General features: G+C 37.2%; 1 protein-coding gene and 2 long non-coding RNA genes across 6 annotated transcripts; 1 reads left to right on the top strand and 2 right to left on the bottom strand.

Moving 5' to 3' along the window:
- Positions 1-1,637: 1,637 nt before the first annotated feature.
- Positions 1,638-7,873, bottom strand: Trf2 (TATA box binding protein-related factor 2). The gene is made up of 4 exons (XM_064699643.1): positions 6,433-7,873; positions 6,112-6,364; positions 4,291-5,582; positions 1,638-4,217 (listed from the first exon to the last, which is right to left on the bottom strand). The coding sequence occupies exons 1-3, from the start codon at positions 7,495-7,497 to the stop codon at positions 4,735-4,737; spliced, it is 2,166 nt and encodes a 721-aa protein (XP_064555713.1). The 5' UTR covers positions 7,498-7,873; the 3' UTR covers positions 1,638-4,217; positions 4,291-4,734.
- Positions 7,874-7,929: 56 nt separating this feature from the next.
- LOC135440461 (uncharacterized) lies at positions 7,930-25,575 on the bottom strand. Of its 4 annotated transcripts, none has more exons than XR_010438303.1 (4): positions 25,418-25,575; positions 23,815-25,273; positions 17,023-17,070; positions 7,930-8,279 (listed from the first exon to the last, which is right to left on the bottom strand). It is a non-coding gene; the product is annotated as an uncharacterized LOC135440461 (long non-coding RNA). The 4 variants fall into 4 exon arrangements; XR_010438302.1 differs by having other exon boundaries at positions 23,815-24,224; positions 25,418-25,499; XR_010438305.1 differs by having other exon boundaries at positions 23,815-24,145; positions 25,418-25,487.
- Positions 9,790-10,272, top strand: LOC135440693 (uncharacterized). Its single transcript, XR_010438348.1, has 2 exons — positions 9,790-10,055; positions 10,174-10,272. It is a non-coding gene; the product is annotated as an uncharacterized LOC135440693 (long non-coding RNA).
- Positions 25,576-26,325: the final 750 nt, after the last annotated feature.

The following is a 26,325-nucleotide window of genomic DNA, read 5'->3' on the forward strand; positions in this document are numbered from 1 at the left end:
ATATTTATGTGGTTGCAGCACAATTGAACCTTTCTCTCTTCAGATATATGTTTGTACATACATATATCCTTTGAATATAATAATGCAAGTGGCGGTAGACTAACTAAACAAATTGGTGTATAATAAATGTATACACATATACATACTTATCATATACGTATATGCATGTATAATTAATAGTTTATTTTGTTTTTATCGCTAGCAACTCATTCGCTTAGTCTAATTGTTGTTTGTTTGTTTCGTTTTCTTCAATATTACTTTTATTTTTGGGAGGAGGGTTTTGTATACCAGAAATTACACTTAATTCTTGAATAAATAACTTTTCATTCTACTCTAATCATCATCCTCATCCTCATCCTCATCTTTCATATCCAACTGCAATCATAATCGATTTATGGTTTTTAACTTATTGTATTCTCGTATTTCTTTTATATATTTTATTTGTTATTTCTTAGTTTTCCAATGGCTCACTTCGGTAGCGCATTTTAGTAAGGTATATTCATCTTGCTTTTCGTAATTATTGCAGGCCTTTTAAGTTGACTTTGTTAAACTTCTTTTTTTTTTTTAGTATTTTTTTTCTTATTTTTCTTTAGTTTTTGTTTTGTTTTGCATTTAGCTTTAATTAAAACACTTAACTTTCCTCTTGGTATTTGCATTTCTATAATTGTACAGCTTAAGTGCTAATAAATAAGTTTTTTTTTTAGGTTTTATTTTTAGTTTTTAATTTTTAAAGTAACGCCTAATTTTATTTTTATTTTTATTTTTTTTTTTTTTACAAATTTTGTAGCTCTGTTTTCCATACTTTTTTAATGTATGAATATATATATATATATTTATATATATATATATACACACATATATATATATATGTATATATAATTAATTGTTGGTATAATGCAGTCTTTACGGCAAAACAAAAACATAATTATGCTATTTGATTTTTCACTTGTGTGTGTGCTGTGTGTGTGAGAGAGAGAGTGTGTGTGTGTGTGTAAACTTTCATTTTACGCTTTAAAAATTACTTGTTTTAAATACGTAATAATAAAAAATATATGTGTATACTATATAAATATTTAGGTTTTTTGCATTTAAAGTTTATGAAACCAAATACACTTATTTAGGCGTTTGCTTGTTGCTTTTTGTTGTTTTTGTTGTTTTTGTTGTTAAATAAATAATATCTCAACTATTTTCCAAATCAATTGCCAATTTATTGAGAATAATATGTGACTATAATTGTTTATATTCTTTTGTTAAAATTTCATTTTTTTTTGCTGGCATTTTAAAATTGAAGCTTGTGTCATTTTGTATTTCTTCTCTTTTTTTTTTTTATTTAAATTTTTATTAATTTTTTGAAGGCAGTTAGAAGTGAACTTCACTTTAAGAAAAATCTCAACTTATCTATTTTCAATTATTTTCCTCTTTCGTAGTTTTTCTTGCTGTGTTTGTCATTCTATTATTAACAGTTACAGACTACGTAAATGTTAATTGTTATTTATATAGTTTTTTACATTTACTTAGATTGCGTGTTTTGGCTTACGTTTAGTATTCAAATTTTAGTAAGCAATGGCTTAAGCTTAGATTTTTATATGCTTCTCTTCCTCTTCTCTGGTTAGCATTCACACAAAAATACATTTTGGTTTGCTTCTTGGTTTCACACTTTTATTTGTTCCCTAAAGGCAATTTCTTTTTGTTTTTTGTTTTTGTTTTTTTTTTCAAAATATATATGTATGTATATATGTGTGTGTATAAGTATTTGTATTAATTTAGGCATTCATTGATGTATGTACATGAAATTTTACACTAACAAAATCAATACATTTAAATGAACATGTAGTAAAACTCTAGATAATATCGCCAAGTTGATATACATATGTATGTAGTATATGTGTAATTATTTTATTATTTGTTTCTGCTAATGATTGGTTTTTGATTATGCATAATTTAACGATATGAACGAATTTCTGATTTTCAAGGACGTCAGTGGTGGTGGCATAGTGAAAGGAAACAAAATTCAAACTAAATTTCATAATTCAGAAATTTAGAATACCCATATGTACTTGAAATAACTGTTTTTTTTTTTTCAATCTAGGCAATGCACTAAGCACGAGTGTACGAAAAGAGAATAATAAAAGAAACAGCTACATCACTTTGTATATATAATGCACACACACATACATGTATGTGCTCACAGTGGTGTCATTATGTTAGTGATGCTTCTGCAACGTTTGCTGCGCACAATAAATAATACGTAACGCATGTACATTGTGTTGCTGTGTATTGTTAATAATATTACAATAAATATTCACATTTGCATGTCAGTGTGTTTTTTGTTTTTTTTTTTAAATGTACATATTATCAAATAATTACGTATGTACAAATTATGTTTATTGAACAATTTGGGCTTGCTTTAATTTGTGTATGTTCTGCCACAAATGTTAACAAAAATTGTATGGCATGGAAGCGATGTGTTACGATTTACTTTTTGTTTAATGATTGTACAATTTGCTATTTGATTAAGTTTGAGAGGGGTTCCGTGATCTGTGGGACGCTAATGAGCCAAAGAGAAAATACACACCAACCAATTCATATGCATGTTTGCACGTACTTATGCACGAGCCCATGCATGTGCAGCTGCCCTCATTTTCTACTTCTACTCCCACTCATTCGCTCTTACTCTCATTTCTCTCTCTAGCGCATGCTTGTGTGCGTGAGTATTTAATGCGGCAAAGAATTAGCGATGGTATTCCAATCCACTTTCTTTTCATATTAATGCCTTTCTTGTTGTTGATTATCAACTTTACATAGTGCATACAATATGCATATGCATATGCATGTATGTATGTAATTACATATAAGACGCTTATGCCCATCTTCTCTCCTTGTTTAATGCTATCTTGCTGTTTACTTTACACGTAAGTTTGTTTCTTTTGTAAAAGTTTAGAGAACAATATTTATTGCTTATGATTTTGCTGTCGTTACTAATTTTGAATGCAAGTATGTATGAGTGTATGAAGTGTGTGAATGCGTGAATACGCATGTTAAATACATACATATAATTTATGAACTACATTTTTTGTTTTCACTTTGTTTTTCTTCATTTAACAACACAGGAACAAGTTTTAAATCTTAAAAATTATGAAAAAAAAAAAATGTTGACACGTAAGATTTTAATATCTTACTGAATGCGGATAATTGGCAAATTATAATATGTATTTCTGCCCTTTCCATATGCAATGTATAAAGTATAAATTTAATGAATTAAATGTAATTTGTTTTAGCATATTTTGCGTATTTTTGTTATTGGTTTACAAGTGACCAGATATAAGTGTAGTATGTAAATATAATTTCTTAGATCTGAATTTTTAAAGCACTTAAAATAGTTTAAAAACAAAAAATTTAAGATTAATCCCCTACAGTAATAATAATGCACTACATTAAAGTTCCACCGACTGCTGTTGGTCTAGAACTCGAACCTTCTATATATTTAAATTAATTGCTGTTATCATTAAATTAAAAATCCAAATGTCAAAAATAAACAGGTTTAAAAAAATACTAATAAAATGTGCTAATTAAAAGTTTATTTTTGTTGGGATTCGCTATGCGCAATGGCGGCTGTTGAATTGTGACGTCAGAGCCGCATTACATTTGCTTAATATGGTAAATGTAACAGCGGTTGTGCAGCAAATTCTAAGAGTTCTGTTTAATTTGAATTGAACTAAATGTAAATGAAACATAGAACTAAATGTATTCCATAGTGTTTTTGTTTTAGTTTTTGTTTTAATGTAGTAACAGTATTTATTAGGCGGTGGTTCCTCACATACGCAGTTACATATGCATTAACGATACAAATTGGTATCAAAGAAATCGATTATGATGGTCGATTTATATATATGTGTGTCTGTGTGTGTGTTTGTGTGCAATAGTTTATTAAGTTTCAGTTTCCACTTGTTCCTTTGAGTTCGGGTCGCTGTTGCAGGTTGTTGTAACTGCAGTTATTGAGGGTTTTAATACGTATATGAAAATGATATATTTATTTATACGTATGTGTATGTGTAGCGCACATAATTGCTGATATTTGTTGCATTTAGTCTATATGTGAATATGCCTATGGTAAATCAAATTTATACCATTTCGTAAAAGCTGATCAATTGAATCGCGGTGTCCGTAGTTTGCTGTACTTTAAACTACATACGTACATTGCTCTGTCTAAACATAATCTGCAAAAGGAATAAAAGATGGTTAACGAAATGATTATACTAATAATGGACAAGGCCACTAGTTGAAACTCACCTTAAATATAAATATTTGGCTCTTGTTTTGTTGTTATTTTAGAAAATATTTGATTTGGATTTTGAATTCGCCGTCCTCTGTTGATGTTGATGTTGATGCTGCTGCAGTTGCCCTTTCCGCTTGTAATGCGCATGTATGCATGTATGCATGTATGTGTGGCTGTGGGTGTGGGTATGTATTTGTATGTGTATGTGTGTGTTTGCTTGCTGTGTTCTGTTTCCATTATGTTAAGCTTATGTTAAATGCATTAAAAGAGCACATAAGAAAAATGCATAGCATGCTTATATGTCTGTTTGTGTATGTGTGTTGAGCATGTTGCATTTTTCTTTGTGTCTTTCATTTGTAAAACTCTTGATAAATTTGGCATAGGCAACTTCTGTTTCAACAAATTCAATTAGCTTGCTCCGCTTGGATCATCGATGCTGCACTGCTGGCTGGGTGCTCTTAAAAGTGCATGTCCAAGTCATCCCCATCCTCCTCGATCAGATCGTCCACTTGGAAATCCGTTGGGGAGAATGTCTCACGTTTTGTGTAGACGCCATCGTAAGCTGCGCTTCCTATTGTGGCAGAAACAGCAGCTGCATTGCGCGCTCTGGAGCTGCTCTGCTTGAGCCCCACATCGGGAATGAGCGGTTTGTTGTTGCGCAGCTTGTTGACCGCATTAGCTGCAGTCGCAATCGTAGTCGCAGTCGCAGTAGCAGCGACGCCGATGGCGCTAAAGTTGGCATTGTAATTGGCGCCGGCGACGGCGACGGCGGTGGTGGCAGTGCGTGCGATGGTGCCGGCAGTGACTGTCGCCGTGGAGACAGGATCATTGTAGCGCGGCCGTTTGTTTTGCAGCTTTGTCGCCCAGCATTCGGTGGCGCGGCGTCGGGCATTGGCACAAATATTGTCGCCGGTGCTGCTGTTGCTGCTGCCTTTGGCGGCGTCGCTAACATAGCTGACGTGACGGCGCTCCAATTGCGTCTGCTCCTGCATTTCCTGGTAGCTTTTATACTGCTCAATGCGGTTCGCTGTGTAGAGGGATGCAGAGGGCAGGCTGTTGGCGCCAGCTCCTTGCGGCCGGCTGGCATTTGTATGTGCGGAGGTGGTGTTTAAGAACATATCATCCTTGACAGCGCTCTTCCCCTCCAGCGCCAGTTGATCGTCCAGCTCGTTGAGATCTTCCCCGGCCTGGGCGCGCTGCTTTTGTCGCAGATGCTGCAGCTCCTCTGCGGAACGCTGCTTACGGAACTCATGCACCAAGGGATAAATGTGCTGTATGGCGGATTCCACGTCATTGACGCTGGCGGCTGTGGACAGGACACAACAAATAATTTATATTGCGATTGCTATCAAAAAACGAAACTCTATATGCGAGCAATCGCTTGGAAGAGTGTATATTTTAGGTTTTCAGTTTCAGGCAAAACAAAACGTTTACGAAAAGAAGCATCAAATGCGAAGCTAAAAACCTAGTTGAGTTTCAAAAAAAAAAAAAAAACAACAAATAATCAAACATGTTTTTCGACAGATTATTCCAATGATTATCTTAGATCCCCTGCGACAAATCAACTGCGTTCAGCATAGAAAAGGGATTCAAATACAGATTTATTCGGCAATCGAAGCATAATACACAAGATCGAGATGAGAATAGATGTATATGCATCTCTCTCTCTTTCCCTCTGCCAATATACAAACGGTTACGAATGTGATAACAAAGCAAAGCAGGCAATGTGAAATGCTCTCTCAGATGAGCATGAGAGCAAACGCAAAGGGCATTTCAGATACATATAACTTTTTTGAAGCATTCCAAACAGATGCAATCCTCGCTTGGTCGCTCACCTGTTACCGTTATGCTGCCCGTGGAGAAGATCTTGAGCGTGGCCTTTGGCTCGCGCATCTTGTACGTAACACCCGGATGCAGTTCGGGCTCATAGCTGGCATTGTCGCGATGGCGCTCCGAGAAATTGACTATTTTAATTGCCCAGGGCATGCTACAGGTGCCCAGCACATTGACGATGCGAAAGTTCTGGAAGTGCGTCGGAAAACCCAGCTTGCTCAGGCAGCGCGCGTAGCGACGGGCGGCGATCTTGGCCTGCAATCAATCGATCAACGTCCACAGTGTGAGTGTCAGAAGAGAAATGCTATTTGGTTGGGGCTTACCTGTAACTCGGAGGTGGCGCCCGTGCACGTGATCCTGCCCGATGACCAAATCGAGGCGGTCGTATAGGGACGACGCAACTTCATCGTTACCATGCCGTTCTCTCGCCTATACTCCACATTGGAGCCATTGAGCGCGATCTCGCGCAGCTTGAGATGACAGCGAACGCTGAATGAGCAGACCACATTGTTAATCACAATGTCCAGCTCGGGCTCAGCATCCTGGTCGGCGGATTTGATTGAGTTTGGGGCTGACGATAGCAGGGCCAGTGCCTCCTCCACCTCCTGCTTGATCTCAATTATGTCCCCAATTTCGTTGCCGATCTGCAGCTCCTCGTGCTGCAGCTCATCGATCACAGTCGCTGGCTGTTGCTGTAGTTGTTGCTGTAGTTGTTGCTGCTGTTCTTGTTGTTGTTGTTGTTCTTGTTTTTGTTGTAGTTGCTGCTTGTTGATTAACACCCTGTTGCCATTAGGAACTGTTGTTGTTGTTGCGGTTGTTGCTGCTGCGGTGGTTGTTGCTGCTGCGGTTGTTGTTGCTGCTGCTGCTGCTGCTGCTGCTGTTGTTGCTGTTGTTGGTGTTGTTGTTGCTGCTGCTGCTGCTGCCGCTGCTATCAACTTGTTGTTGTTGGTTGGGGTGGCAAAGATCAGCGGCTTGCTGCCATTAACCAGCACCATGGTATCGCCATTGAGCAGCTTCCGTTGCCCAACACTGGTGTTCAGCTGCTGCACCGGCTGCAGTTTGCTAAATTGCGAAAAGTAGCGCACGGTGCCAGCTGTGCTGGTGGATGCTGCCGCATTTGTATTGCTGACAATGCCGATGCTGTTGTTGTTATTGCCCGCTTTGGCGGTGGACACAACGCCAACGCCTGCGGCTGTAGCGCCGCTCACAGATGTTTGGCGTGCGGCTAGATGGTAACTGGAGGCGGGCGTCAAATAGACACGCTGCGCATTTGTCAACACTGTGCCGGCAACGCCGACGCCAACGCCAACGACGGTGCCGCTGCCGTTAGCTGCCTTGAGGCCGCCGTTCATATTGGCCGCTGGTATGCTTACCATATTGTTTTGCATTAGGCCGCTACCCCCCACCTCCTGCACTTGCTTAGGTTTTGAAAATGATTTTATTACAGTTTACTTTGCACTATTATCTCTCTGTCCCTCTCTCTTGCCGTGTATCGCAGCAGAGGTACGGTTATAGCGGGTTCTAAAACACTTGCTAACGTGACTGCTGCTATTCCGGCTGGGTGTTCATCGCTGCCCACTGCTGCGCTGCTGCTGCTGCTGCTTTCGTCTGGCAGCGGCTGCGGCTGCGGCGGCAGCGTTGACGGCGCTCAAGACTAACAAATGTCGCGCTTGTTGCCGCTTGCTTTTTTTTTAGTAGTTGTTGTTTCGCTGCAGCTGTTGCCAGAGTTGCCGTACTGCAAGATTGTTGATTTTCTGCTTCCTGTTGCCTTCTCCTTGCTGTCAGAGAGAGAGAGAGAGAGTAGGCGATAGTTCTTTTTCTTGTTCTGTTGCCGGATCTTTGTAACTTTGTAGCTGTCGCTGTCGCTGCTTGTGTTATTAGCTTGTTTTAGCCTACTTAGAGCGTAGCCAGGTTTCTTCCTTTTATCGTGCTTGCAATTTCTTATGGTAATATACTAGTGTTTTGTTGTTGTATATAAGGCTAAAGTGATTTTTGTTGTGTTCGCTGTTTGAATGATGACAAAAAAACAAATACTTTGCTTTTAAGATTTAAATTAGGTTTTGATTTGTGGCTGTTGTTATTATTATAATTATTATTATTGCTAGTCTTCCGTTCTTTCTCCTTTTTTTTATGAATTTAGCTTGGGGTTTTGTTGTTCCTTGTTAACAGTCTGCAACGAGAAAGCAAACAATCGTATATGAATATCAATTTATGGCACGAAAATCAGCCCATTTTGAATCTTTTTATTCAACACTTGCCTAGCTCAGACAGAGTACGAAAGATGTCAACCCTCACCTTGCCAAATACTGCAAACACAACAACAGGTAGCTCACGCTGACGTCGACGCGGCTCGGCCTGCAGATGGTGCATATAAAACTAAACATCAATGAAATCGATGACACACATCGCATATGGCTATCGATATGCGTATAATATATTCGTATACATATATACATATATATATTCGAAGTGCCTAAATGTATGTATGTATATACGTGCATATATCCGATATACGCCCACCCACAACAAAACGGAACAACTCTCAACAGCTGAGCAGGCCTAACAGCTGTTGCTAACAGTCGTCTGTTTGTTAACAGCTCATAGGATCGCAAAGCAGCAACAGCGGCGACAGCAAATTCAACCTTAACCCAGTTACGCTGCCTGGGGTGGCCTGGTCGGGCCGATGTAAAATTCATGTATGTGTGTGTGTATGGCAACTGTTAGGCGAGGCGTCGATTTGTTGTTTGCCGGTGCAACTTTTGGGTCAAGGGCGACATGCGAAAAGTGGCACACACGGCATCAAAATCTGGCGCGATGTCAATTGAGCACAACGTTGACGCAACTGCAGCTACGAAACTGCGACTACTGCCGCCGCGCTGCAGTTTGTCATTTAGCATCCAAAATCAAATGCACTTGCTAACGCACACAAGCACACCTACGCATACACATGCAAGCGCACGGCGACAGAATACGGCAAATGAGTAACAACGACAGTGAACGTGAAGCTGCAACTGCTGCTGTGCTATTTTTAGAGCGGCCGGGCGGGTGGTCGGCCAGGCGAGCAACGGCAGCAAGTGCAAATCAAAAATTGTTATTGTAAATTAGCGCAAATTGTAAAATGCAAATGTCCGTTGAGTTGCGGGAACAGCGGCAGCTTTAATTGTAAATTTGCGCTAGTTCGCTCTGTTCTTGTTGGTTGCATTAAAAAATGTGACAACAAGTAGCAGTATGTCTGAATGTGCATAATTCAAAAAATAAGACAAACGCTTGCTTCACACGCGAGTGCTATTAAATTGTTATTATTATTGAATCATGTCTCTCTCCTCCCACAACCATGACTCACAATCAGCTGTGCAGCAGTGAGTACGCTAAGGGCCACGCACTTGCTATAGAAGAGTAACGAGTGAAAGTAACAACCACCAGCAACCACATACATACATACATATCTGCTCTGCTGTTATGTTGTATATGCATGCGTGCGTGCGTGGTGTGTATACATATGTGACCCAATATATTATATACATATGTATATGGGCACATCAGCTGAGTCTGACTTTAATTTGCAAGAGTTCTTATTTATATTGAAATTGAAAGATCCATTTAATTGAATAGCATATTTTATTTTTTTATTACATAGTTACTCAATTGGCATAGGAAGCCATAATAGAAATATGTACATGTATGATGCGCTGTGCGTGCGTGCGTGCGCGCCTGCGTCGCATTCTGTTGCTGTAGCCGCTTTTGTCCGACTATTTTCGACGGCAGCAGCAGATAAAATAAGCAAAAATCTACTTGTCGAGAATGTTCAGTTTGCTGATACCCTACACCGAACACAAAATATAAGTGTTCATACATTCTTATGGAGAATACACAAAGTAAATTTCATTCAGAGATGTGCAAAAATGTGTAAAGAAATCAACCAGTGGATGTACATTAATACATAAAGGTATATACATATATATATACATATATAATTCAATGTTATTCGACTCAAGCGCCAATAGATTGGGATAATAAGTATATTCTTTTTCTTAAATTGATAAACCCTTTTTAATTAACTACAGGGTATACGCTATCGTGGAGGCAGACACGCGAAACGAAAATAGGAAGCAATAAAACTTAAAAGAAACAAATGCACAATAAAATGCAAATCAAATGACAAATGTGTGTGCTCATTGCTTGAATTTCAATACAAAACAGCAGAAATGTGAAAAGATTTATTTGCCCAGCAAAACAATTTGAAGTACATATGTATGTATGTATGTATGCACAGACGAAGAAGGCATCTGCGCAGTTTGCCTACACTAACATACAGATGAATGCGTATGAATGTATGTATTCAAATTCATAGGTAAGCTGCATTCTATCGAAATCGAAATTTCAATTATTTCACAACACTGCAGCATTAGTGGCAGGTATGTATGTACACGACAGCCATTTTGGCAATTTTCCATTTAGCTTTGATACCCTGTAAATGGTATTTGAATATACGAATAATGTTAGAAAGATATATAGGAACGACCTTTTTGTATTGCAATATATTTGTACAATGCTCACCAATTACGTTTTTTCTTTTTTATAAAACAAAAATCGGAAAATTAAATTATATTTTAAATGTCAAAAAGGAAGCTAATTGTGGCTTTGTTGCTTTGATACCCTTGTATAAGGGATTATAATTTTGTCACAAAATATGCAACGCAAAACAAGGAGGAGGCTTCTCCGATCCCAGAAAGTTTACATTTTCCCATTCTGTCTGTTTGTATGAAACAAGTCTATAAACTAAGGGAAAAATCTGATGAAAATAAAGTATTTAGTTGCAAGGGTATATTAATTTCAGCGTGCCGCAGATACCCTTTGTTTTTTTTTAAATTAATTGGACGCTTAAAACAGCAAAAGTTAAATAAAATTTAAAATACACAAAAGGCGTAAAAACGAAAGCGTACGGGAACGACCCCTAGATACTTCTGTACATACATATGTATGTATGTGCACACATATGTATGTACATATAACGTGCGCCAGTTCATTAACCTAGAACGCGAACAAGTAAATACGGTAAAGTCCGTGCGATCGACAATGGCACACCTCACCTAAATTGTACATATGTAAATTCTTCTAAATGGAACGCTTGTCAGTGAGAGAGCGAGATCTGAACGCCATCTTCGGACGCTCTCATTTCATTGCTATCCCAGAGATTAGGATTAAGGTATGTTTATGTGATTATACATTCATATTTGAATACCTCAAATATACACACAAAATAATAAGTTCTCTTACTGATTACTTCCGCGTTTATGTTTCCATTATGATTAAAATCTCAGAACAAAAAAACATAATATACATACGTAAATATTTGTATGTATATATATACATACATATAAACATACACCTGTGCTCAGAACATTTGCTACCCACAACCTTTTAACCTTTAATTTCATTGCAACGATCTAAAACTTTAGCAACAAAGCTATACGGTTAACCCAAAGAGTGCATAAGCAACAATACATACACACATACATACACACATACATACATACACACATACACACATACATACACACATACATACATACTTACATACATTGGCAATATTAATAATAAATGCGCCAAATGAAAAATGCCAGTCAACGCACCACAACCCAACACAACAATTATGCACTGACATATGTACATATGTATGTACACTTATAAATTTGTGTATACATGTGTGTGTGCACATACTTCAAAAGGCAAAACAAATCGCGTACGTAAAAAGAAAAAAAAACGTTGCTGAACTTCGAAATTCAGGTTCAAGGCCAAATGACAACTGTTTTCTAGCAATGGCAACAAAAAGACATACATATGCATATACACATGCACACATACACACATGCATGCACATGTGGCGAAGCACACACTCATACAGAAGTAAACTCAGAAATTGTCGCTTGTTGTTGCCAAATAGCAAATAGCACAAAATCAATCGATTTCTGCATAAAGCTCGGGGTGGGAGCCCAAGAGACTTTAGACTTCCATTTAATACAGATTGACGATACGTAAACAACATATATATGTATGTATGTATGTTGGTGCACATACATATGTACATTACTAGCGGGTTTCACCCGGCTTTGCCCGGGTCACCCACTTCATGCTATACCTAAAGCCTCCCCATTTTCCACTCGGCAAAATTGATTTTCTGCAATCGGTGAATTACGTTTAAATGGATTTTAACGTAGGTATTTAAAAATGAGCCTTAAAATAAATAAATGAATGCATTTTTTTATAAATCGCTCCACATGTCTTTATTTATTTCATTATGTATAATAGATTTTTTAAATCTGATCGGATCAACTTGATGCGGATAATGTTGCTGACGTATTCTCGGGCAAATAACCGCAGACCCGACCCTGTTTGTAGGCATGACTGATTCCCATCGCACACTGAACTAGTTCTTTTTCCTACTCTATTATATTACCACTGCCTATACTTAGCAATAATTAGGCCAATCCTACCTCCTACCTCCTAGTTGAGAAAATACTCTTGAAATTTGAATATTGGCATGATGGGACTTACGAATTTTTAATGAATTTAATGGAGCATCTTTGTGAGGATGACAAATTAAAAATTCTATAAACAGACACCTCACCCGTAATTTCAATTTTGATAAACGATCGTCTTCTATTTAACATTTACCTTACATAGAATGTGTAATACAACTAACAGTAACAATAACAGACTGTCAAATGCATACATACAAAAATACAAGCTATCATTTTCAGCGATTATTTTGAAATACAATTAAAAATTGAACTTATATCAGAGTTTTGAATACTAAAATGAATGACGAGCATACATATGCCGGAAAGAATCGATTAGTCGACAATCTGATCAGCTTTATATTTAAGCAACCGACAATGGACTCTTGCTAATGGAAACACAGAATGTGAAGTATGTTAATATAAGATATGTTGGGCATAATGAAATCAGGCCAATAGCAAAAAGCTTTGGCGAACATTGTCATAAAAGAACAAGCCATAGATAGCAGCAAATGCAGCAAACACTGCCAAATGAGTAAATGAGTAACGCCTGCCGACATACTCGAATGTTTGATGGCGCATGCACCGTAGTAGTTTGCGGTAGTGAGTACGCACCACAACTGTTTTTTGCAAAGAACGTCCGCACGCAAAACCAATTATTGTATTTATAGTTTTTGTTTTTAAGCACATAGTAAAAGCGTTGTTTTACTTTTATTATAGAACGTACATATATATAGGAGTATGCATGTGTTTGTGTACATATGCATGTGCATGTAGGCTTCCGTTCCATATTTCTAGAAACTTAAGTGTTATCAACAACAAAAACGACAATATAAACAAGAGTTCGCTTATAGTCTCCGACTAGGCGATGCCCTGTACGCAGCTTAAAGCTGACGTAAATGCGTACTTCTCAAATTTGGAAACCATAGGAGTTATATAAAAAGGATTCTTACGCTGGGTATCGAATACTGACATTCCACAAGTAGTGAATATATTTATATGTATCGATATTTATCGATCATTGTCAACAATGATTTGAAATAAAATTGATCTGCACACGATACCTAAAAAGCGTTATACCAAATTTAATTCCTATATTCACTTGACGCGTTCATACCCATTTTCAATGGGTACGGGGTATAACAAAACTAAAACTACAATAGCAACCTTTTCGAGACATGGGCAGCAAGAGCCCCTCTCCACTTCAAATGAAAAAACGTGCTGTTGTTACTCTCTTTGTTGCTGCTGTGGACGATGATGATCTCGCCCCGCCGAGTGCGCAGTTTAATATTTCGTTCTCTTTTCTTTTCTCCCTCTCTCTACCACGGTTTTTTCTCATTGTCCTTTGTTTTCTTTACTCGCTTTTAATAGCCCATGAATCAGGCAACCAAAAACTGTGTTCAGTTGGTTGCTATCAATGACCTAAAAGTTAAATTTGATCATTTTTAGGGTATTATAATTTAGTCTCGAAACTTGGCATTTATTGATTTCAGTATGCTTCTCATATATGTATGTATATTCAAACTGCTATCAACAACGGACTACTATGTCTTATAGCTGCCATAGGAAAGATCGGTTGAAAATTAAGTACTTGTATGGAATACTTGTTTGTTTAAAAAGATATCTTCCAAAACTTGGCATTTATAAGTTTTACTATGCCCCTACATGTATGAAAAATCTTATCAGCATCGGACTACTATATAATAAAGCTGCTATAGGAAAGATCGATGGAATAGTGGAATCTCCTATGACAAAATATTCTGTTTTCAAAGATATTTTAGAATTTTCGAGCTGCACTATTCTCACATAGCAGCAAAAGGGAAATGTCTACAAAGGTATTAAGTCTTCGGCGTGCCAACTTTCTGTTTTTTTTTTTAATTTTTGATTTATAATGATACCAAACTTGACAGAATGAATTTAAAAATTGTCTTTGAAAGGACGAAAAAAAAGTACATCCAGAACGTACTTTAGTATGTGTATGTATGTATATGTAGATCGTCCCAGCCACCGCACGTTTTTCGTCCTACCAGCCGATTCGTTCAAAGCACACTAATAATATTCACGCTCTTCAGATTTTGCCTTTGCTGCCCACGCTCACGCACGCAAAGAGCACATAGTATCTATGCTGTTACTGTTATATTGACGCTCTTGTTGCTTTTTATCAGTGCTGTTTTAAAGCTCAAATATGCTGCTCGAAAGCGAGACTCAATTTCAATGCACACATACATATATCATGTATGTAAATATATACATACATATGTTAATATGTATGCGCTCATTAGATTAGTGTTTAAATTGTGGGAAAGCTTGCGATTACTATATAATGACATCACAATTATCGTTGGCCGGAAATTATATCGTACACATTCATATACATATATATATATATATACATATACAACATATGTATGTGTGTATGTATATGCAAGAAGTTAACTACATGATTAAGCGCGATCGCCAAGCGCAGCGTCAGCCAAAGAGAATGACGCGTGAGCCGCCGCACGTTGTTCTTTGCACGGCAAATGGCAAAAATCGCTAAATAAGTTTGTTTTTGCTGTTGACAAATGTAAGTCGCCAAGACGGCGTACAGGTTTCCACGCTTCAATCTTTTAGGCCACTGCCTGTTCTCTAACGGAATGAATCATACCATTTCATCATCAGTTGCAAAATCTACAACAGTTACGATTTAAGTGCGTCATAAATACTCATTTCCCCCCACCACTAATATATCAAACAATTGTATAAACGCTTGTATAACTGCAATAAGAATGCATAGGAATTGAAACAAAAAGCTCAGGGTGAGGTGCGTACTTATGCTCGTTGTTAGGTTGTGTGTGTGTACGTGAACTCTGTTTGGCAGTCATGTGTAAACAAACCTGTTCATGGAGTAGCGGGCGCTTGGCAACAACAATATACAAAATACTCACACAACAGGTGACTGCGTAGAGCTTGCAATAAATATGTATGTATGTATTTATGTATATACATAAATGTATGAGTTTACATAAGACGCAGCGTAACAGTGGCCTGAATGTAGGGCGTTTACAGTAGTATGTTAACGCCGAACAGCAGCTGTTAAGTCCAGAAGCATGACCCAATTTGTATGTGTATATATGTTTGTATTTGACTAACCAGCTGACCGTATTCATAACAGCAGCAACAACCATCAGAAAATCAGCAAAAAGGGGGCAATATATTATACATACATACACACACACATACATATATATGCAAAAGTACGTACATATATGTTTTATTGATTAAATGCAGTTGACGCATCGTGCTGTAACGCCAGACACTCAAAAGCGCCAAGAGTTTGTCGCCATTTCCAATTCAGAGCTAGGTCTCAAAATTGACATAATCAAATTTATATATATATATATATATATATATATATATATATAAATATGGTATGATTTATATAATTGCAGAACCCAGCGCTCAGCCTAGCTCAAAATGTGTACAGATATGTATGTGTGTTAGTGGGTGCGTGCGCATGTGCATGTGTGTGACGTCAACTGTATTTGCGGGTGAAGTGGACAGTCGACAGCGCTCCTCGCCCCCAGAGCAATCAGCTGCAGCTGTCCAAAAGCACTGCAGCAATGGCTGTCAGCTAACAGTTGCCATGCGCTTATGTAAATGTACATACATATGTAAAATAACATATATCGATATATGTACACATGTATGTGTGCAGCCTTTATGTAAATTTTATTCAGGTTTAGTTTGTAAAATGTTAAAAGTCCTATCGAGAATATTGACATAGTATTTGTAATGCATTAGATGCATTCTGTCTGAAACTCTTATTTTGGATAAGTCTAAACCATTTTTTTAATGGAGAAATAAGGCTTTACAAAAATTAGAAACACCTGTCGAGCCCAAACGTTCTAATCAGCAAAAATTATTGATATTTCAAATGCTCTAAAATAAAAACAGCTGATTTTAGCATAGTAAATAACCAAACAGGGTTGATGATAAAATAAAAAATTTTTTAAACAACAATATGACAGCATCTGCATCTGCAGCACGACAAAAGCTGCACTTGCTAACAGAAGCAACAAAAATAAGAGAGAAACAAACGTTTTTTTTAGCGGATTTACAGACAGAACCGGTTTAATTTAAACAAAGTGCATATACATATTTATATGTATGTGCATACGTGTATGCCTGGTGCATAGATGAGCGAGAGTCTAAGAGAGTGAGACCGGCGTCTTGTTGCCGGCTATTTGGATAATACAATCGCTTCAGTGCGTCATCGACAGTTACATATTTGGTTACTCAGTGTCCGAATCGGAGACGCAAGACACCCACGAACGATCTCTCTGTACTCGCCCACGACTCGACGACTGTTTCGTTATCGAAACTAGTTATCGATATGCGATTGCAGTCACTCACCTCTTAATAGTCCTTAATTAGTTTTGTTTGAAATCTTGACCAAGGAGCCTGAAAAACACGCAAAAGAAATAACAAAATTAGATAACGATATCAAATAGTTTTTATCTGTAATGTGTATGTGTAGTGTTGACACAGGTTAGGTACGTCGAATTAATCAATTCAGACAATGCAGCAACTTTGAATACCCGAAGATTTTCTATATGTTCTATAACTTGGATAATAAGCTTTTGATGAAAACATTTACTTGTTAAGAATATTTGTTTGCAAGTGAAATGACAATACATAAGAATAAAAATCTATGTATATGTATGTATATATATATATTTATACATACATACACATATGTATACATACACGCATATATGTATACATACATACATATATGTATACATACACGCATATATGTATACATACATACATATATGTATACATACAAACATATATGTATACATACATACATATATGTATACATACATACATATATGTATACATACATACATATATGTATACATACATACATATATGTATACATACATACATATATGTATACATACATACATATATGTATACATACAAACAGAATTTAAATATTTGTGATGCTCTTTTGGATTTCAGCTTTTTGACGACTTGAGCGAACACGATCCACTGTTTATACACATACATACATACATAAGCAGATAAACACACATGTGTACATACAACCATATACACCGATAAAAAATGCCATGTTAGAAATATGATGAGAGAAGCAGAATGGGCGACGCGATGGCTCAAAGTGAGAGCGCAGAGTTTGTAAAAGCTAAAGAGTTTGCTTTTAGGGGGTTGGGAGCGCAGGGTCTTATCGAAAAAACAGTTATCGGGTTAACATAAACAATAAGGGAACCTACATAGACCGGATGTATTAAGGAATGTTTCTGTTTTCATTTGCATATGTTCAACAAATAAGTTGCTGTTGATATTGTTGCAACAACAACGACAATGCAAGGATTGTACACTTTCCACTAAACTAATGTAAATGCATATGTATATGCATGTGTGTGGATGTATGTGTGTGTGGCAGAGTTGAAAAATGTTTGCTGACATGCGCCATACTTAAATGGATCCCATAAAAAAGAAGAAGGAAAAAATAATTGTTATCCCTAAGCAAAGGCAAAAGGCAAAGACCAAACGCAACCCCAAATGTCGACATCCCCTTAATTCAGTTCAAAGATGTCAATGAACCACACAAAAAGAGAAGCTGTAGGCAATGGGATAGGGAACGACAACAAACTCCAAGTCGTTGACATTTTTGGGTTCCCAAAAAGCAACAACAACAGCTCGCACAGCTGTCGGTTTGTTATGATTAACTGTTAACCGAGGCCGCCAGACAACATGGCTTTGCTGAAATTTGTATTTTTGGCAGGATAATGAAATCAATATACAGGCACAGCAGCAGAGTTCAAGTGGAAATGTGCTCAAAAGCTTGCCAATGGAGACGATGTCTGGCAGGCCAATAACACACACACACGCACATTTACGGCGAGTGCAGACAGCACAGAACAGAGAAAGACAGACAAAAAAAATGTTAAACGCTGCTCATCAGACTGACCTTGGCCGCAGTTACCGTTAGATGGTAAAACACAATTTTATTAACACCACATCAACAGCTACATACATACATACATATGTATGCAAGTATTTATGTACCAACATACTTTTGTATGCATGATTGCTTATATTAATATAAGTAGAAGGGTATTAACGCCTCGAGAGCCGAAAAATATATTTGTATTACTTTACAACGTGATCGAAACGAAAATCAATTAAACTAACATAAATATGTTTGTTAATACACAAATACACACACATTTGCATGCAATCGTTTGGGTAAGCATACATACGTTTATTTGAATAATTCCAATAAGAATATCACATGTGCTTGCAAGTCAGCAGTGTGTACACACTGTGCGCGCACAGCCATGGGCGTGCCAATTTCGATCGCCTTTGCCTCGATTTGTATTTACATACATATGTACATAGAACCACTGCATTTACATACCATTCATTGACTCAATGGGCATGACACACTTCCGTGATAGAAGCAGTAAACAATAACATTGAGAAAAATACTGTAATGTGTGCAAACACATATTCTGCTAAAATGAAGCTGGACCCTTGGACAATAGAGAGCGCGTTAACAGCAAACATTCGAATACACATATTCAAACATACACACACACTTACATAGACATAAACGACAGACAACTAAGCCCAACAAAGAAAGCGCAACAATGGGGGCAGAAGCAGCACAAAACGAAGACGAGCTTAACAGAAAGTAAAAGTCGAAATCAATGAATTTGTATATTCCGCTTGTTGAGTAGTAAATTTCTTTTCGTATGCCATCTTCTATTCACACACACACATGAGCACAAATTCGCAATATACATGGGTAAAGATTACGTAGTTGCCCACTCCACAGTAAGCTGTAGACGCATGCGTCCAACGGAGCAGACTACTGATGTTGACTGCGAACATTTTTAACATTGACATTCGTTTTTGACTTGTCCCTGCTTGCCTAAATCTGTCCTCTCTCGTTATTTCTGCCTTTCTTTATCTCTCTCTCTTTCTCACTTTGCCTTTCGCACATTAACCGTTCGTTTTTGATGGTCAGTAACCAAATAATCAAGCGTGTGTAAATCAGGCTTATGTACTTACATACATATGTATGTATACATATACATACATATATGTTAATTTATGTAGAGCCATTTACATATACCATATGTATATAAACTGGACTGCACTGGCTAATTTTAATTGCGTTGCTGGTCGTCACAAAGCCGCCCGAACCCACCAGACTCGTATCTTTAGTCGTACATACAATTTAGGTGCCCAATTCTGCTTGAGAACTGTGTCAAAATAATGAGACAAGCGACAAGACAAGAAGGTTGTACCAGATTAACAGTTTGCAGATATTTAACGCCAACCCAACTAATCGATAAGCATTGCAATCTGATGATCGATCAGTTGTATCAGGCGATTATAACGTTTATGGAAGGGAGGGTAACGATGAAGATGACAAATGCGGCAATGATTACCGAGCAGCCCCTTACGACGGTCACACGCACACACGCATGCATACAATATATTAAAATTTCATAAGCATAAGTCAGAAATTGGATATTTTCACAACCTACATACAAACAAGCTTAGGAAAACAAACCGTGTGTACGTACAAATGTGTATACATATGTATATATACAAAATCAATTACGAGCCATTTGCAAGCGATAAGGCGCGCACAGCTCTTTTCACCCTCTCACTCGCACACTCACTGACACAATCAGTTCCTCTTGCGATCATTTACCAAAAAGGAGGGCAAATTCCATTTTGTAAACACATGTAATGACGACGCTGGCTAATAAACTTAAAAATCAATTGAATATGCGGGTAGAGGAACAGTCATGAGCACCGCTATCTTCTCTGTTACGTTGTATTTGCGTTCTTACTCTCGATGACAGGTACATAGCTGAACGCCTCTCACAAGCACAACGACGACGACGACGCCATCGATCGATGTTTCCGCACTCACGCGCGCTTCATGCCCATGATTGTCAGTGTATGTGTTTGTGTGAGTGTAACTGTGACGTCGCTTTACATGCTCTATTTTAACGTTTTAAATCAGTGAAAATACATATGTACATACATTTGAATGAATGTACATATTATGTACAAATGCAGCACACTCGAAGACACCACGAAGCACCGTCGGATGCAATATTTGCATGACATGAACTACATATGCCATTTATTTCATGGAGGTCAATTTTAAAATATATTTTAATGGGACAAATTTAGAAAACACATACACACCCTTATATGTACATACATACATGCAGAGACATGTTTTGGATGATCAAGCAAGAAAAAAACGGAACTAACGATTACATGTACATACATACAGATGTTTGTGCATGAATATTGCTATGACATACTAAAAAGTAGCGATAAGTGTGACTATCAAAAGCACATTTACACGCACGCACATTAATGCGGGCATCACAATATTTTATTTATGCAAATTTGTCAAGCGGAAGTTACACATACACGTGTACCGTGATATATATGTATGTACATACATACATACATACATACATTCAAAAAAAGCATGGCACAAAAGAAGGGGCAACCAAAAGGATGATCTATTGCTGCAACGATGACAAGTGGTTAATGTTGGAAAGAGATGTGCAGTCTAGAAAAGCAACGGTCCATAGTCGGCATTGGGATTTGTTTAGCTTGTATGTGTATCGTACGATTCAATTTTGTATTCTACTTCTATGTACGTACATACATACATACATACATACATACGTACATATGTATATTGACCTCGTTTGGCAAAGTATGAATAATATAACAAAGAATAGCAAAAAATAAACTGAAAAAGAAGTCGCAGCCGCACCTAAAAAACTATTACATCACTATGAAAATTGACACACATGCATCAGCATGTACGTATGTATGTTCACACATACGTGTGCATGTATGGATAACGGAAGCAAACGCAAACTCATACACAGATGTAGATGTGAGTAAAATTGAGCGTGGATGTACATACATACATATATGTTTATATATATATATATATTTATATATATATATATATATATATATATATATATATATATATATATATATATATATACAAACATATGTACATATATGTATATACAAATACATGTATATGTATATACAAATACATGTATATGTATATACAAATACATGTATATGTATGTATGTACGATAAAGTTGTAATTTTCACGTCGAGTAAAAAGTATGAGTTGGTAAAATATACGTTTTTAATTATAATTGAATTTAATGAACATAAACAAATTCAAAACAGAACAGGAACAAAAGATTCAGCTGACTTCTTTTGTAATGAGCAAAAAGAAAAGCAACGAATAATTCATAGGAGAGGAAACAGTGAAATGAGTAAATTGCGGCGAAAACTTGTTAGCCTCTGTGGTGTTTGATGGTGTCGCTACACTCCGCGCGCTACAAAGCTACAAAAGAGAGTTGCGGCGAATTCACAATGAACGCCGACGACGACAGCGGCAGCGGTGGTTGACGGCCACAAACCGAAGTTCGTTGAAATTTCGAATGTATGAAAACGTTCAGTCTGCCGCCAGCGCGGGCCCGAGCGTTTAGCTCGAAAACGCGGCAGAGGGCCCAGCGAAAAATAAGCTGGGTCAACAAGGTGACGGGTGGTGGCAGAGCAAGAGCAGAGCATTGTCGTACGAGCGTCTGTTTGCCATTGCCTCTGTGGGTATGCGCGTGTGTTTGTGTGCATGTATGTGCGCGAGCGCGCGACAATGCGATGTGCTTTGCTGTATATAGCGTTTGGCTATTTTTCCCCCCATTATAAAATACGAAATTATTTGAGGAATGCGAATGCGGCGATGGCAACAGCAAGACACACGCATACGTAGGCAGATACAAATGCTGAACACACTGTAGCTGGGGCTCTTTTAAAAATATCCAATGTGCTCTTGGGCGGACAGCAGGCAGATAGGCGGGCGGGCAGGCAGGCGAACTGTCGATCTGACGTCATCTAGCGAACGCAAGGATGAAATTTATGCAAACGCTCCACACAAATGTAGGTTGAATGCCCTTGACAGAACCTAAAGGAAAAGAACATGTCCCTCTTCCGACCCAATGAAATTAAAACCACACACATGCAGATCCAAGAAGAATCTGACCATCACTCTCTCATTCTCACCACAGCAAACGCAATCACTTGTGTAGTTAAATAAAACTCACTGCTGTAAATTTGCCGTTTGAATGTCCCAAGGGTAATAAATTTGTCGCCTGTTTAGGGACAGACTGACAGGAAATGACAAATTCACACACATGCACATGCGTTTTTGAATGTGTGTTCAGAGCAAAGACAAACAGGGCGGCGCACGTGTGGCAACGCTGGCAGTGAGAGCGCTCGTTTATATTTTGCGAATGAACGAGAGTGCTGTGCACGCGCTACAAAGCGACAAATGAGCGTAAAATGAAACTCTCACATTTCAAAATGGGACGCGTAATGGCGCATTTCGATTTTGTGCATTTTACTTTGGCCTGAATGTTATTTGTGGACTGAGCCACATTTATTGCATTTATATTTGCAGCTAAAACACAATGCTGCGACCAGACATACATAATTGGCCGAAATCTATTTACATATAGATCTACACGTGATGATTGTCAGCTACAAACTAGTTATGAAATAAAGAGCCAGCGACGGCGACTAGCTGCTAGCGAGGATGTATATATATACACACATATATAAATATATATATATATATATATATATATATATATATATATATATATATATGTATATATAGAGAGAGAGAGAGAGAGCGAAGAAAAAGTGTAATTGTTTTTTTTTTTTCGGTTGTTAAAGGCAATGAAAATTACGTTTATTTAACTTAAGTTTTTCATTCTTTATATATATTTTTTGTTACTGGTAGTTTTTGTATCATTTGAGTGTTGATGGTTTTTCGTTACGTAGAAATGTGTATTTTTTAGCTACAAATTGTTGTTTATCGTATTGTAATTTTAAATGTACTATTTTTCTTATGGTTATTTTCTTTGTCAAAGCACTTTGTGGATGCTGTTGTTGGTGCTGCTGACTTTTCAATTGCTAAACTTACGAGCTAATTTACAAATTTGTTAGCCTACAGAGGAGTTAAAACTATGCGAAAACTAAAACGAAAATCAAAAAGAAAAGGAAATAATACAAATTGAACAAAAAAAAATCACCTTTTTTCTTTGAGTAGGTGGCGTCGTTTGAAATGTGCTTGCTACTCTCTGGATTGAGCGCTGCTCTTAAAAGCTCGCGGCTACGGCTGCTCAGCGAGCAGCTTTGTTGCCGTTGTTTTGCCTTCTCGCTTGCTCCGCTGTGATTTCTGGGCCGACAATGCCGACCACATTAGCGAGCAAAGAATGTCGTTTACGAACTTTCCGTTACTTCAGCTTGCTTTTGTATTTGTACACTTTTCTTTTTGTTTATGTCTGTTTGTAGACATCGATTCTTACATACATTCGCTTTATGTTTTGATGTATTTGTTGTTACAAAAAACGGTGACTAACTCTGTACGTAAATATTTTGTATGTATATAAGCAATGTGTGTGTCTATATACTGTTGTTTTGCTAGAACTTTTTGCGCTCGCTAAATTGATATAATTAATAGAATATGCATTGAAATGACTGCCTCAGTAGTTAATTAACAGTAGTGTGCTAGTTAAAATACTTTGGCTTCTGGCAAAACAGCAAGCAAACTGGGGGCAAGCAACGGACGACAGCCACAAAGCATCAGCTACAGCGGCGACTCGCTGAGAACACAACAACGGCTAGTGGCAAAATCAGTGTGTGAGTTTACGGCGGCGCGGATAAACGGAATACGCGCACACTAAGCAGCGCGTAGCACGGCGAAGGCGAAAATAACGCGACACAGACGTACACACACATACACAAATACAGAGACGCATACATTCGCAGAGGTAGACAAGGGCAACATTTGAGCACATATCGCGCATGCTCAAGTCCCACTCGCTTGCCTTCTCTCGTTCTCTCTCTCTCTCTCTCAACACTACACTCGTACACACATTTTTGTTCCATTGTATTTTACTTTCGGTGGCAGCGACTTGTTTTTGTTGGCCGCTGCGCAGCGATTTTTGTAGTTGGCGCTCTTGCTCAGCAGCAACGCAATAAAAGTTCAAAAACAGTTGAAGTATACCGCGACGCGAGTAAAAATCTTTCTTCACCGTCGTCGTGTCGTCTTCCGCGAATTTCAATTTCTTTTTCAATTGAACAAAAGCGCTAACGCTTTTTCTCTTTGGTAGATATAAATATTTGTTCATATTCGTGTCAATTATTAAGGCGAAAAAAGTGAATTTTCGACGTTAATATTCAAATGTTTATAAATTGCTCCCATATATGTACATTAAAATATATATATTTATATATACGTATATGTAAATGCCTATGTATGTACAATGTACACAAATAAATGTGTCGCTTCAAAATAGGTTTTTGTTTTTAATTCATTACGTTTCATACATTTAATGTTGCATTTAACAACAAAACAATCATTTTATTGTTGTTTGTGTGGCTGCTGCAGTGTGCGCGCGGCAATGTGTAATTGCATTTTGTTTTTTTTTTTTTTTTATTGTTTCTTTTATTTTTGCTTGCTGCTCTGCCAGTAGGGGAAAAAACTGCCTGAAATTTGCATAAATTGTTTCTTTAACATTGTACGTTAAACAAATTGTTTATTAATTAATAATTATTGCGGCGTTAATTTATTTTATTATCGTGATTTTGTTTAAAATACTTATTAATTTAAACCAGAAGCAAAAAAATTACCAAAAATAAATTCTGAGAGCACTGTATGAGCACACACGTACGTCTTCACAGTCGCTCGGCTCTCTAACAACTGACAGCACTGGGTGAACAGTGTGCCCGAACGTAGCACACGATAAATGTTATGAGCGGTCACACTGCTACAGTTCGGTGTGACCAAAGCATATACGCGCAATAATCGAGCTGAATTTCAATTACAAATAATCATGTCCGAACTCTGCTAATATTACATAATTTTAATATTCTCAGCAAGAACCGAAATAAAATTTTAAAATAGCTGGTTCCGAAGTTTAATTACACATCTTTAAACTTGGTCGGACTATACCTGGAAATTTAAACGAGTTGGAAAACATTTTATGCACTTACTGTTGTCAAAATTATACATGTATAATACATATATTTCACAGCTAAGACACACCACGTGCTCCAAACTAAAATAAATACCCGCAACTTAAATAATAAGATTCTTAGCTGCATGCAAGAGTGGGATCAAAATCATTTAGTGTAACATATTAATAAACAAGCATAACTTTGAACAGCTCTTAATGTGTTTTTATTACTCCTTTGGTATGTTTACAAATGCTTCTCCGACACACACATATCATAATAGGTTAATATCGACAGTGTGCCCACATTATCCAATCCAACCGTGCAGCTGCTAAAATCTATCAAAATATCGATATTCTGCCTAAAATTGTGACATTCATTTACAAATCATAAGAAATTCAAAAAGATTTACGGTTTTCATAAGCTGTAAATGAGACTTTTGGCAAAATAATTTTTTTAACGTTAATATTTCAAATAAACGAAATTCAACGTTTCGTAAAAATTTATTGTCAATAAATATCGATATCAGTCAAGTCCTAAATTCCATTTAATTATCGATGTGGTGTATTAGAAGAGATGCTGAT

This window comes from Drosophila montana, unplaced genomic scaffold, assembly GCF_035044405.1.
Source record: "Drosophila montana isolate Dmon_TW-CO22-7 unplaced genomic scaffold, ASM3504440v1 contig_1624_1, whole genome shotgun sequence".
Classification (NCBI taxonomy): Eukaryota; Metazoa; Arthropoda; class Insecta; order Diptera; family Drosophilidae; genus Drosophila; species Drosophila montana.